General features: G+C 44.7%; 1 protein-coding gene across 1 annotated transcript in view; it reads right to left on the minus strand.

The window, feature by feature from the left end:
- Positions 1 to 8,831, minus strand: part of AFF3 (ALF transcription elongation factor 3) — a gene marked incomplete at both ends in the record, with an annotated part of 311,611 nt that extends 302,780 nt beyond the window's left edge. Inside the window, one exon of the mRNA XM_082278052.1 lies at positions 8,779 to 8,831. Within this exon, the coding sequence (XP_082134178.1) occupies positions 8,779 to 8,831 (53 nt within the window). The remainder of the gene's footprint in view (positions 1 to 8,778) is intronic.
- Between the last annotated feature and the right edge of the window lie 5,134 nt (positions 8,832 to 13,965).

The following is a 13,965-nucleotide window of genomic DNA, read 5'->3' on the forward strand; positions in this document are numbered from 1 at the left end:
CTACAAAAGTCAGTTCAGCTCCAACAGCAAAAGCATTTATCTGTGCTTTCCTCTGTTTGGGTTATCTCAACACCATTTCACTTCAGACATTGCAGAATCATCTCTACTGAATGGCCAGGGATACACTAACAGGTATACATTACCACGTATACTGGTAATACACAGATTTTTGCTACCAGTGCTATGGGTTTTGAACAGATTTTCGTAGCCAGTGGCAGTTTCCAAAAAAGCCGACCAAATCAAACCAAAATCCTTGCCCCTTTTATGTTGAGTGTGACTGGATTTTGAATGGGATTCACTCCTTAGAAAAAGGAAAGAAGTTGTTTCAGGGGAGACTTCTGAGCACCTTCCAAGACCTAACGGGGACTAACAGGAAAGCTGGGGAGAGTCTTATTACAAGGGCATGTAGTGATAGGACAAGGAGGAATGGCTTCAAACTGAAAGTAGGTGGGTTTAGATTAGATATTAGGAAGAAATTCTTTATTGTGAGGGTACTGAGACACTGGAAAAGGTTGCCCAGAGAAGCTGTGGATGCCCTGTCCTGGCAGTGTTCAAGGCCAGGTTGGAGGGGGCTCTGAGCAACCTGGTCTAGTGGAAGGTGTCCCTGTCCAAGGCAGGGGGCTGGCACTAAGTAATCTTTAAGGTCCCTCCCAATGCAAGCCATTTTGTGATTCTGTGATACACTCTGAAAGGCAGAGCTCCACAAGCTGCAAACACGCTGGTGTACACAAACATGCAAGGCAATGTGGTGACAAAATTCAGAGCAGTTGGGATCATGGTGGTTTTCTTGCAGGGAGTCTGGGTAAATGGACTAGCACACAAACACCTTTTGTATTAAGAAATTCCTAACAGTCTTCAGGCCTAACCACAAATAAAGCACATTGTGACATTAATTTACTCTTTAAACTGGAGACATTTAGTTAATTCAAGGTCATCATCCTGGAGAAAATGTTACACTCTCTTTGCCAAACACAAATGAAGAAGTGCATGCTTAGCTTTTATTGTTACTTTGTCCTTTAAAAACAGTTGATGACATGACAAGTTCCCTCCCTATGACAGAAACAAAAAAATATAAAAATGTGTCTTCTATTGGATGCATATCAATGTAATTATCTTCTCCAGAGTCTCTGTCAACTCAGTCTGTTAATTTTTTTCTAGGCTAAGGTTCAGCTATCTACCACACTTGCTGTTCTAAAGCAAAAGATCACAAAAACATTAAAGTGGCATCATTCTCTCCTAAAATCGACAGACCTGAGAGATGAACCCTTCTGGCCAATCACAAGTGGTCAATGACAGAAGGAATCAATTTTCTCTTGGTACATCACTAGGGCGTAGACATCATTTAGCATCATCCGAAAAAATGTTAGCATCCCCCCAGAGGAGGTTTAGGACATCTGCCAACACCCATGCATGAGAACATGCAGCCATGCACCCAAAACCTTCACAGTGACCAAGACAAAGAAGGCAAGGATAGAAACAGGGAGATGTATAGTTGGAGAGAGACCACTGTCAGGGTGGCTTTTGAATCCAAACTCTGCAAACACATACTTCACCAATGTCTTTCCTCCTCATCCATCTGTCTGTCATATTTGCATTTTTCTTACCACCATAGGTCATCATAATACCTGGCATCTAGACTGCACCATTATGGTAATGCATGAGCTAGGAAAGCCATGAGTTTCTCCCTAACAGATTTCAAAAGTGGTATGTGCAGTAAGAAGTAATCACAGCTCAAAGCAATCAAAACATACTCAGTGTAAGAGGACACCACCTTCATCCTCTATTTGTACACTCCTGCCATGTAGTCAAACCAGGCTGAGCCACAAAGGACTCTTTCTTTGGTCCAAAACATGTGAAAAAACCACACAGAAAGACTGGGCTACATTAAGAAGTCGTGCAGCTTTGTCAGATACAACCCTCTTGTTTTTAGTTTTAAGTACTTACAGTTGTGGATCATCTTTATTGAGAAACAAAACATAGCAACAAAAAGCTTCTTAGCAAAGATTTCTGGTCCCTTCTGCATAATTTTAAGTGTTTCCTGCCTGCTGAGACCACCACTGCTGCATTGGAACTAATTTATTTTTTAGGAAATACATAAAGGGTCTCTGAGGATAAGTTTAAATGGCATTTCTACTGTCATATTTCCCAAGATACATCTGTATCCAGGTCCTTGGTACATGCATTCAGGTTTACATCTTCCTAAGAGGATAAAATGCAGTTGTCTTAAGTCACCAACACTATTTTTTGTTTGCTTAAGGTACTAGGAAAGTTGAGATATCAAGTTGTAAGAGAGGAACACAAGTTATGCACTTGTACCTTTGAAAAGATTCAGAAAACGTTTAGCACAGAATATTAATAATTGTCATTACGTTCATTTAACTGTCACTACAGTTCATTCACTCTTTCTCCTAAGTAAAAATTTGTAGTTACCCACAAATTATTTGGAAATTATGTAGATTATTACCTGAGTATTCAACTACAAGTATGCATTATTTGCTCTCCTGGGGTCCTAGGCAGAACCAGCAAGTACAACCAGTGTCTTAATACTGATCTTAAGAGACAGACGAGTAGCCCTGCTGGTAATGATGTGAACCCAGTGGATTTGGCCAGAGCAGGGACCAGTGGGCTCTCTGGGAGCAGTCAGACAGCGAATCCAGTCGCCAGCAGCAGCACCAAGATGGAAATTCCTACTCCCCAGTAGGGCAGGGCTTACAAAGAGCTAGTTCTGTTCAAAACCAAGAAAGGTTGGTCACAGCTTTCCCTTTTCCTACTTCAGTTTTTCACAATGAACTTGTGGTTTTCCCCTGGAATTAGCCTTACAGCTAACCAGCCCATATACAAAGAAAGTTTCCATGGGTTTCCTAAAAAATACCATCCTTTTGAAATCTCATTTTGTGATGGGGCCACTTCACAGTTACAACCTGATCAGTCTGTCAGATGAGACAACACTTCGGACAGAACTTCACCTCCCTGATTTCTAGCTGTATGTGACACCAGTCTTTCTTCATTTCTACAGATTTTACTTTATTACTCCTACTGTTACAAAAGTTATAACCAGACTGTAAGGTATCTCTCTTTTTATCCATGCTTTGTCATTTCCTAGTCATAAATATGACGCAAATGGATTAATTTGTTATATGACATTAGAAACCCCTGTAATTAAACAGTTGCTTTCTTTAATGACAGTGTCGTGGAGTCGAGTATGAAATTATTGCTAATATATGGATGACAAGATGTTCCCACAGCCAGTATTTTTTGGTATGCTTTTTTTAATGGCCCATATTTCTCATCCACTAGTTTTAAGAAACCTAGTACTTTCCTCAAAATATTCACAAAGAATGGTAAATGCTGCCTACATCTCATGCCCTCTTCTGAACCATTCAACTACAACCTAGTAAGAGTTTTGCCTCATCTTTTGATGAATACATTCCCAGAGGAGCACAAATCTACAGGTCTGAGCATCAGAATGAAAGCCCAAAGGGCTGTTCACCTCTTGCATCACACAGTTGGGCATGGGTACTCAAACACTCAGGGAGACAGATGAAAGCACATCCACTGTCCTACTGGTATAACAGAATTTTACTTATTAGACAAAAACAAATCAGAAGTTTAAAAAACTAACTATTCTTTAAAAAAACAAACAAACAAACAAACAACTACTAAGTACAGTGAATTAGAGATGATAGTCCAGATTCTCATCTGATGTAAACTGGCAAAGCCTCTGGACTCAGAGGAGACTCAAATGAGGAGGATGTGGTATATTACATCCAGCAAATGAGCACTCACACGGCACAACAGACGTGTTTTTAAAATATTATTATTCAGCTGATGTTTATAAAGTATTATGACCATGAAAAGCTTCCTCCTCTTATTATTTATAATGTTTTAGTGCATATAATTTGTTCAGTGCTGTAAGAAAAAAAAGCCCAAACAATAAAAGCAGTTCCTGACCCAAAGGGCTCCCAGCCTAAAAAACAAGCATCAGTAAGAGAGAACATGCTGTGAAAGCAGGAGAAGGGAACAGTCTATAGTTATTACTTGTCTGTTGTTTGCTCACAACTTATAATCATCACAGAAAGAGCAAATTTTTAGAGGGGAGCTCAGTGAGGGATAGGTGGTAACTGTGAGTTGACACTGGGAGGAAGGGAGAATAGGAAACACTACAGAGAGAGAAATAAAGAGATGAAGATGATTTCAAGCATTACTGGTTGAAAAGAAGCAAGAGCGAAAAAAGAAAGAAATAAGGGGCAAAGTCCAAGACACAGGCCAGAGTAGAGTTGTAAAGGAGACGTGAGATAAAAGAAGGCACTAACTTGATTTTTCTTTTTGTGAGAAGGAGGTATTATTGCTTAGCATTTTCAATGAAAAGGCCAAGCTGGTCCAGCCTGTTACCATACTGAGAAAATGGCTGGAGTGACCCCTCTCACCCCAAAGTAGCTTACTGTTATCTGAAAATAAACATCATGATCTTCTACTTTGACTGAAGAAGCATGTGTAGAATTAGCTTTTTAAAACTGTCTCCAGTAAACACCATGCAACATAAGAAAAAATATCTTGCCTTACACAAATATAAAATGTAGTGACTAAAAGCCAGGCAACCTGGAATCAAGAAGTTACAAAAGGTTCATTTATAAGACTGCTGGATGTCTGACCACTTTTTGTTAATAGCAACTTCCAAACAAAACTCTCATTGACTTCAAATGGAGCAGGAACAGACCCAAAGATAGCAAATGAACTAATAATTCAATACACGGTCTGTAAAACACACTGGGCCATCTTATACTGTGGCATTTGATATTGATCTCAGCTTGGAAGCTAAACAGCTATACATTTTTTACAGGACTATCCAACCCCTACAAAAATTATGTTAACTCAAAACGCACAGAAGTATCAGATAACTACCAAATAAACCAATTACATACTTGGCTTCTTTTACCTAAACAAACACTGTTTTGTTTGTGGCTAACAAACATCTTACATTCAAAATTATTTTCTTGTTTGGTACAACTCAGTAAGTGCTTTAATAAATCTGCTAATTGCTTTCAATGAATGGGGAACAACTCTGCCTACGCATGTATCTTACATCAGCACGTGAGGAGAGCCTTTACTAGCTGGTCTTCACTGGGGCTATTGCTGTGCCTAAACCTAAGAACAGAGTTAAGGACCTGACTGAATTTTGATCTTGATTTGTGAAATAAAGAAAATAACAACACAAATGGCTGTAATGCAGAACTAGTCCGGGCACACTGATTAGGTCCTTTGGTCTGTTCATTTGCTGCTTTCCATCATATATAGTATGTTTACTGATGTACAGCAGGTATATAAAACACCTCCAACTGAGATTTTCCATCTCTTTTTGTCCAGTGTAAACAAATGTAAACCTGTAACGCACCAGAGAATCCACAACCTTGAGTCTGGACAAGTAAAACTACACATGTAGCACACAAATAAATGCATGGAGAAAGAAAAACAGGAGACGGGCTGTGGTTTGAAGTCGTTAGTGCCCTGTGCCCAGGATAACTCTATTAGTCAGCAGTAACAGCACCTTGAGTTAAGCTGGGCTGATCACACTAAAATGTTCCAGAAAAAGCTTACCAAATGGGCACAAGTTTTGTTTATGCCACAGATCGGTATGTTTTCTTAAAATTCCTATTTTGAGTTTGTGCTCAGCTTTCACTATTTGAATTATAGTAGTTTTCTGGGAAGCAGAAGTGTTATTGGCATCTATACAACCTGGAAAAACTACTGTTTAGTAGAAAACAGCTTACAATATTCTACCATTGCAGTTTACTAGCTAAACACTGTCTTATAGTCACTACATGATGTATCATTACATTTTCTATATTACAGCAAAGCAAAAGACATGGCATATATTAATTGGAAAGAAAATTCATTAATAGTGTAATAGTAACAATCGATGAGAATTGATTAGCATGCCTCTGTTCATTTGGAAAACCCTTTTGATTTTCCAAGAACTTCTCAAACTAAAAAAAAAAAAAGCACTTTAGAACAGCACATTAATATTTAATTACTGCACTTCTAAGCAAAATGTTCACCAAATACTTCAAAAAGTGGATTTTCAGTCATAAATTAAGTGCGCAAATTGCCATTATGGCTACATTCAAAAGAATAAAGGACAACATTCATTCTTGCTGCAGAGAAAATTAAGTCTCTTTAAGTGTTGCTCTTTGACATGAAGTACTTCCTATCTATGTGGTGTATTTTATTTCCCTTTTTGGCAACAACTGCACAACTTTGAAGGCATTCTCATAAGTCTTCATAGCTGAACATTACCATACCAGCTTTGTTTTTGTCAGTTTAGTACAGAGTTCACGCCAGGTTTCTTGAGAACATCCATAACTTGCCCCTTGGTGAGCAGGCAGGACGGCAGGAGGGCAGCAAGCAACAGACACCCTGCCTGCAAATGGGAGACTGACCCAGGGCCCCAAGGCACTGCTGACCTTCACAACAGACTTTGGAAGCTTTCACTACGCCAAAGTAAGTTTTTATTTATTACTGCTTGCACGACTTTTCAAAACTGACTATTCTGAACCACTTGTCAAACAGCTGCTTCATTGTAAACTTTCAGCCCATGATCTGATACTCGAAGCTAAAGCTTCTCAGCAAAACTTAGTGCCCCAAAAGGACCTGGGCACAACAGCAAACACCTGCAACCCTCTTGCTCCCCTCACTAGGCACTGCTCTGGGCATTTGTGGGGTTCAACCCCTACACGGGGGAAAGTTTAGCAACGAATGCAGGCCTGCCACTATGCAATGGGTTTTAATGTGCTTTTTGGAGCCCTTCTGATGAACTCACCTAAACTGCAACAGCTGTAGAGGAAAACAAGTAACAAGAGCTATGAAACCACAAGATTGCACATAAGGCGAACGCAGATATTTTTAAGCAGGTAGTTCAGCTGGAAAACAGTTGATGTTTTTTTCAACCTGTACAAGAGTTTTACAGCAACCACAGTCACTTGAAAGTGGCTCCACAACAGCCAAAAGCGTGCTAAAAAGGTTATGAGAAGAAGCAATGGCCAGACACAGCCTAGATCCCTAATGTCCGAGAGTTACAATGTTAGTTTTTTCAATCATTATTACCTCAAATAGCCAGCTCGGAGAACAGAGCAATGGACAGCCCACTTTTGCTGAAAAAGAAAATTCGCCCAAAGTTTGTCTTCATTCAAGGAGAAAGGGAAAAGCATTTAAATGGGTAAAAGTATTATTTCTCCCACTCTTGTTTAATAGAAAAAACATGTAATTTAATTGTAAAACCGTGCATATGGACTGTAAACTTAAAATCAGGGCAGAGATAAATGTTATGGTTTGGATATAAACTGAATATTGGTATTTATAATTGAAACGAGGGCATAGCCTTAACTTGTGTCACAGGCAGAAACACTATAATTAAAAACTTTTATGGGGTAATAACTAATTTTGTATTATATGTGCTCTTTAAAGTTCCCACAGCAATGTAAAAGTTTTATTGGGCTCGATGTTATCAGTGTATGCATTTATAAGCACCCACATTATGCAGCGCAAGCTGTTCTCATCATCTTGAGGTCTTTTGTGAGAAGCGGCTCAACTAACGGGACTCGCTGGTCCAGCTTATTTTGCTACACCTGCCACCGAGGAGATAAGCCGGCGCTGTCGAACGCGCGCCCTACTGACAGAAGCCATAGATCACCTAACACGGTTTAAAACAAAACGCACACCGGTAACTGATGCCAGGCAAAAGTAACCTCAGCTCCCCGCACTCGCGACCCGGCGGGCGGAGCGCACCCGCGCTGGAGCGCACCCCGCCCGGCGCCCCGCTGGGGAAGGCGGGCACGGCGGGCCCGGGGCTGCGCGCCGGGCTCCGCGGCATCCCCCCCGCGGCCCGGGGGCGCTTCCCCGCACACCGGGGGGTTCTGGCGGGGAGCGGAGCGCATCCTCCCCACCCTGCGGACCCCAGTGGGACCGGCGGGGGCCCGCCGCCCCGGGCCGGCGGCGGGGAGCGGCGGCCGCCCGGGGGCAGCGTGACTCCCGCAGCAAACTCCGGGACTTGGCAGAGGCAGCAGCCTGGGGAGGGTGGTGCAGGGGGGAGGGCAGCGCTTCCCACCTCCAGCCGCTAATGACATTTCTAGAAATTGTTTCCCCTCCTCCCTGGCAGCCCCGCACCCGCCGCCGGGGCGGGCGGGGACGGGGGTGCGCAGGGGGAGCTCAAGGGCATGCAACGGGGGGGCGGGGGGGGGCGCAATAAAGACGGCCCAGGAGGGAGTTGCGGAGCGAAGGTGGGGGTAGGAGGTGAAAGGGGCGTACAGGAAGGATGGGGGATGAGCTACGGGAGTCCAACCCGAGGTACCAGAGGTGGGTGAACACAAGGGTACAAGACCATTGGGGGAGTGAGAGCGGGGGGGGGGGGGGGGGCGGAGGGATGAGTGCAGGTGACTCCTCCAGTCAAACACCACACTCACCTCCCGGATCCACCCTGGCAGTCAGGGGAGGGGGGCACCCGTCCCTCTGCCCCTGCCGAGCCAGCAATGCTGGGAGAGCAAGTGGCAGAGGAGACACCTCTTTGGGCTGCACCCTCTGCTAATGCACCCGCTGCCCCAGTTATTGCACCTTCGAGCCAATGCACCCCCCTTATTGCACGCCCACTATTACTGCACCCCAAATTTACTGCACCTCTCCAGGTAAGTGCACACCCACTCCAAATTATTGCACATCCCCCAGTTATCGCACATCCCCCGCAGCCCCTGTGTCCCCGCGCCTGGGGGAAGCAGAGGCACCACTCACCATAGAGAGTCCAGGTCCCACTCCTGAAGGAGAGCTAAGTCGAAGCTGTCCATGGTGAGCGATGTCAGCGCCGCCGCGCTGCAACCACACGGCGTCCGGGGCGCATCGTAACTGCACCGCGGGCAGGGCGAGGGCGCGGAGCACCCCCGGCGCCGCCGCCGGCCCCTCTCCGCACACGCGCGGGAGGGGACGGACCCCCACGGCCACCTTCCTCCCGCTTCCCCCTAGGAAAAAAGCGAGCACCCTGCCCCCAAAAGAAAGCACACGGTGTCACCGCTCGTGTGCGAGCGGCGCGGCGCGGCTGGGCTCGGCTGGGCTCGGCTCGGCCGCCGCCGCCCCCGCGCTCCGCTCCCGCCCCGCTCCCCCGCGCCTCCTCCCTCCCGCCCGCCGCCGGGAGCGCGGCCGAGGCGGCGCCCGCCCCGCGCACGCAGCGCCCGCGTCCGCGCAGCGCCCGCTCAGCGCGGGGGGGCGGCAGAGCCCCGCAGGCAGGGGGAGTTGGTGGAAACTTGCACCCCGGTGGCGGGGTTTGGCCCGCCGAAGTTGGGTTCGGGGTGGGTTTTTTCCGCTCTCTTCCTCTTCGTTTTCCTCCTCCTCCTCCTCCTCCTTGCCAGGTACCCTGGGGTGGCCCATAGCACCCCGGCTCACCAGCACCTCACGCGTGTTAAGCACCATGATGTTTGGCAGAGAAACACTGGGGAGAAATTGTGACATTTATTTTGGGACGGGGCCATGGCCCTGGTTCTCCGTGCTGGAGCCAGCAGCCCGGGGTGCTCCCAGGGGCTCTCTCCACTGCCCAGTGGTTGGTGTGCGTTAAGGCCTTTTTGCACCAATTCCTTCTTAGATAAACTGCACCTGTGCAAGTCTCCATGTCCATATAGGTCCACCTAGACCTTCACAGCCGATTAAAAGTCCCTGGATTGCACGAAGCCTTTAAAAAGGAATGATTTCTGGTTAAAAATAAAAGTACCAATCATCAGCATTTGCCACCCAAAGCGAGTACGATGCCTCGCACTGTCCATCTAGCCTGTGTGAGGCACCGGCTGTGATATCTGGCCAGCCAGGGGAGGCAGGCGCTTCTGATTTGTAGTTGCTGAATCACATTAAGAGAGGTTAACACACATTAAATACTTTCCAGAATACTGAGCTTTTCAGCTAAGAAGTGAGTAGCTGCCAGAGAAGTGCCATGTCATCGCAGACAGGGAGAAGAAATGTGCAAAATCCGTGATGAAAAGAGGGGGCTATTCATGCAACAGCGCCAACGCGAATATCTGCAGAGCAATCCCACACTGGGAGATCCCTGCTCTTGGAGACCAAGCCAACCCAGCTGGCAGCTGGCTAGGGCACCCTGACGTGCATGACACCCTGGCAGCCCAGAGCAGTGCTCAGGCTCAAGTATTTATGCAGGCTTCTCGTCTGGTTTTGTGACTGTGTGTTATTCCTTCCTGAGTTAGCTTGATTTAATTTAGGGTTGGTAACCCTGCACAGGCTGCAGCGCAGCTTTGGCTGCAGCGTAGGCACACTCCAAGGGAAAGGTTTGAAAACCCGTTGCAGTTTGTACGCCACTTTCGGCAAGTCATCTGAAAGTCCCAAGCCACTTCACAGCTGCTTCTGTTCCCTTGCACAGCCAAGGTGGTGCTGCCTCCTACTGCCAGAAGTCCCCCGACCCTCTGGATGTGGCACATCTTCAGTCTGGAGTGACACACGGGAGCTCGCTCCTGTAACATCTGTCTCCTCGGCTTCCCCAGGGGGATGGAGAAGGATGTGTCCCGGTTGGGAAGACTTGTGGCACCCCCTGCCTAACCAGAGGAAATGAAGATGAAAATGAAAAAAACTCAGGCCAGTTCAGATGCCAGGCTTGGTACAGTATTAATGGACACATAAACCCACCTGAAAACAAGTTTTTTGTCAGCTGGGGTAAAGCTTACCACAGCAGAAGGTTGAGACTGGAAAGCAGGTAACATTCTCAACAAATACATTACTTATGTGTGAAGGAGTGAAGGGCAGCATATTTATGCTGACCTTTTCAAGCCACAGCCTGTGCTGCCTCGCTCTTCTTATTTTAAGGGAGGTTGTGCAACCCCCATTGTAGCATGGCCCCAAGGCAGGCTTAGGCTGCTTTTATGGATTACATCACTAGAAGTGGGACCCCCTTTACATCAGCACTGGAATTGACCCCAGGTCATTGTATAAAGAGCAAGGTGGACTGCAATGCTCACAAGTGGTAGCTCAAGTGTGGAAACTTGGAAGCAAAATTCCATAGGCTAAATTCATCATCCAAACTGAGATCAATAGAAAATGTAAACAAACAGCATGAACAGCACTGAGTGAATTAAATTTCAAAGAGTAATACACAATGATAGGCAGTATGTTTTATGTTTTTAATATGTTTTAACACAAAAAGTTATTATTTTTCTTTTACATTTCTTGCATGTGTATCATTATCATGGTGTTCTTTTCTTTCCCATCATGGCCATGATTCTCCTCTCATGCAGAGCAGAGAACATCAAGACTAATTGCATTGAAATTAATGTCAATTCAAAATCCCAGCTGTTTGCTTATCTGCCATGGTGCTCGATGTTTCCCCTTTGTTCTTCTGACCCTGGTAGCATTTTTGAAACTCCTTGTATGTGAGACCTCACTTACAGGTTAACCTTCCACCCCTAATTTTGCTTCCTCTATGATGTGCCTGGCTGGGCTCCTCTGCTGACTCCTCAGTGTAACACTGTGGTTGGTCCCTGTGGCTGGAGCATCCTCTGTGCTTATTCATCCTGTGTGTCTTATTCATTCAAGTCCTTCCCTCCTGCCAGCCACTGAATAGTAACCTCACCTGCTGCTTTCTTACTTAGAAGTGTCCCATCTATCTCCAGTGGGTTCCATGATTGAAACCGTAACATACAGAATTTCAGGACAGTGACTGAAGAAAACCCTTCCCCATTGCCTGTTGCAACCAACCCACAGTTTTCCCCTGTCATCCCTTGCTGTGTGACTTGTCAACATATTTTCAACTCCTGTAGGTAATGAAACCTCCCTTTTTATGAAAGCATGGCATTATATAAATAAAAATATGCTGTGTGCTATCTAGTCCTGCTTGTTGTACATATACTTTTAATGATTCATATAGACCTTGCTTGCCCCTTCATTGTGCTCTTTCCTCTGTTAACAACTCTTTATTAAGAATAAGCAAGCAACTGTGCCCAGTCAAGCAGACTTTGTAAGAAGAGCCAAAGGCCCAGGAACAATATGTAATTCAAATCCCTCATATAAAGATTGCATGTAACAGGAAAGCTGAACATCATCTTAAAAGTTGACATTTCCCTCTTCTCAGACTCTCTGTCTTAAGCGTGGCATAGCAACTGCCTGAGGAAGAGTAAAGATAATTTTAATGTAACATAAAATAAGGGGGAGGTGAGAAATACTACATTCTTAGTCAACATCCTCTATGCAAAATACCACCATAGTATCTCTTTGGTATGACCTACCTTTAAGACATGAACCCAGCAAGAAATTAATTCTCAGCGAATTCATAAGACCGTAGCTGAATGCTTTCGAAGAAGAGAAGAATTCTGGAAGTGGCTGGTGTAGGAAATGCCTTAGCATTAGTACAGTGTGTCTCAGGAACGAGAATTTTTACGTCTTGCCACACTTGTGACACACCAATGCAGAGTGGTGGGACACAGGCAGAACCTGCTTTTTGCCTGTGAATTTCAGTGGTTGCTGGGGGTAGCCTCACAGCCGTGTATGTGCAGCATGGTCCAGGATTAGACAGTGCATGTCACATCTTGCGGCTTCAGGGACAAAGTGGGGGCTGTTACATCTCATCACATCTCTTCAGTAAATCCATGCCTGCTCTTGTCCCAACAGCCTAATCCATCAGCAATTCCTTCAGAGGGCACTGCTGCATTGCTTGGCAGGGAGGATTACCAAGCACAGTCACACATTTCTTGGTGTGTGATACACTTCTACCTCTCACTGCAGGGCAGTACTCCCAGGGCAGCTCTGGTAACTGCTCTGAGCCCTTGTATAGGCTGTGACAGGACATATGTGGTTCGTCGGTGAGTGTTTGCATAACACCTAGACATGACTCTCTTCCATGAGATGAAAAGCCAAGAAGCATTAGTTAGTCTTGCTTTAGCATCTCATCACCATTCTGAGTAGTACTTACTTCTGCTGGGCACCAGCTCCACAGGGGCAAGATCCTAAATTAGAGCTAGTTTTGCAGAATCAGTCCCTCAGTGCTTTAGGATGTGTTTTGTTTTTCCAGGGGTCTCTAAAGTAGTCTAATGAGTATACTTTATAATAGGCTTGCTATTTCAATTCAAATACAGTGTTCCACTGCAGATACTTATACGCTTAAGTGAAAAGAGTTTTCAATGTAGTGGTTTTTCATAACCTCATAGTTTACAGCAAAGGCAAACCCACTGGTCTAGCCACCTGTATATCATCGCCTGTCTAGTGTCACTATTCTTCCCATATTGAGCTCAGTAACTTGCAGTTTGAGCAGTTGCACAGTCCATAGTTTAGTACTCTTAACATAATAAAATGTACATTTGTAAACAATTTTTCTCTCTAAATAACTTTACTTTCTCCCTGTATCTATATGTCTTCAACCTGATTATGTTTCATTAAATCAGTGCTAAGTTCCAGCGCAATGTCTGGTTGCTTCAGCAGAGAGTGAAATGAGCCCTGAATTGTGCTTCCCTATTTATTTAAACTTGCAATCTGCTTTGAAATTCCTTAGGATGAAAGTTGTATTTATGTCTGATCGCTAACATATGCCTAACCTTGACTCTGACTCAGCAGGTGTAAGTGCTCCTTGATTCTATGCTCTTATACACCCCTTTATTGCATTATTGTATGTTGTATTCGTTAGGTGACTCTTCTCTAGTCACTACAAAAGATGCCAAAAATATTGTGAATGATTTCTCTCCTGATGCAGTCTATTTATACACTGTAGCTTCTGAGATTTGATAAGACCAGAGTGTAATATGGCATGGATACAGATTCTGTCAAAGTTAAGTTAACACAACATATTTCATCACTCTCCCACTTAACATGCATAATACACAAATGGTTGCAAGCTATCACTCTTTTAAAGAAGCAAAATATATGGATTTAATTTTTAATGATTTAACTTGGTAATTAATCCAAATTATTAGTTAACAATAGCTAAAACAGAGAACTATAATG

The sequence above is a fragment of the Coloeus monedula genome (assembly GCF_965178545.1).
Source record: "Coloeus monedula genome assembly, chromosome: 3".
Lineage (NCBI taxonomy): Eukaryota > Metazoa > Chordata > Aves > Passeriformes > Corvidae > Coloeus > Coloeus monedula.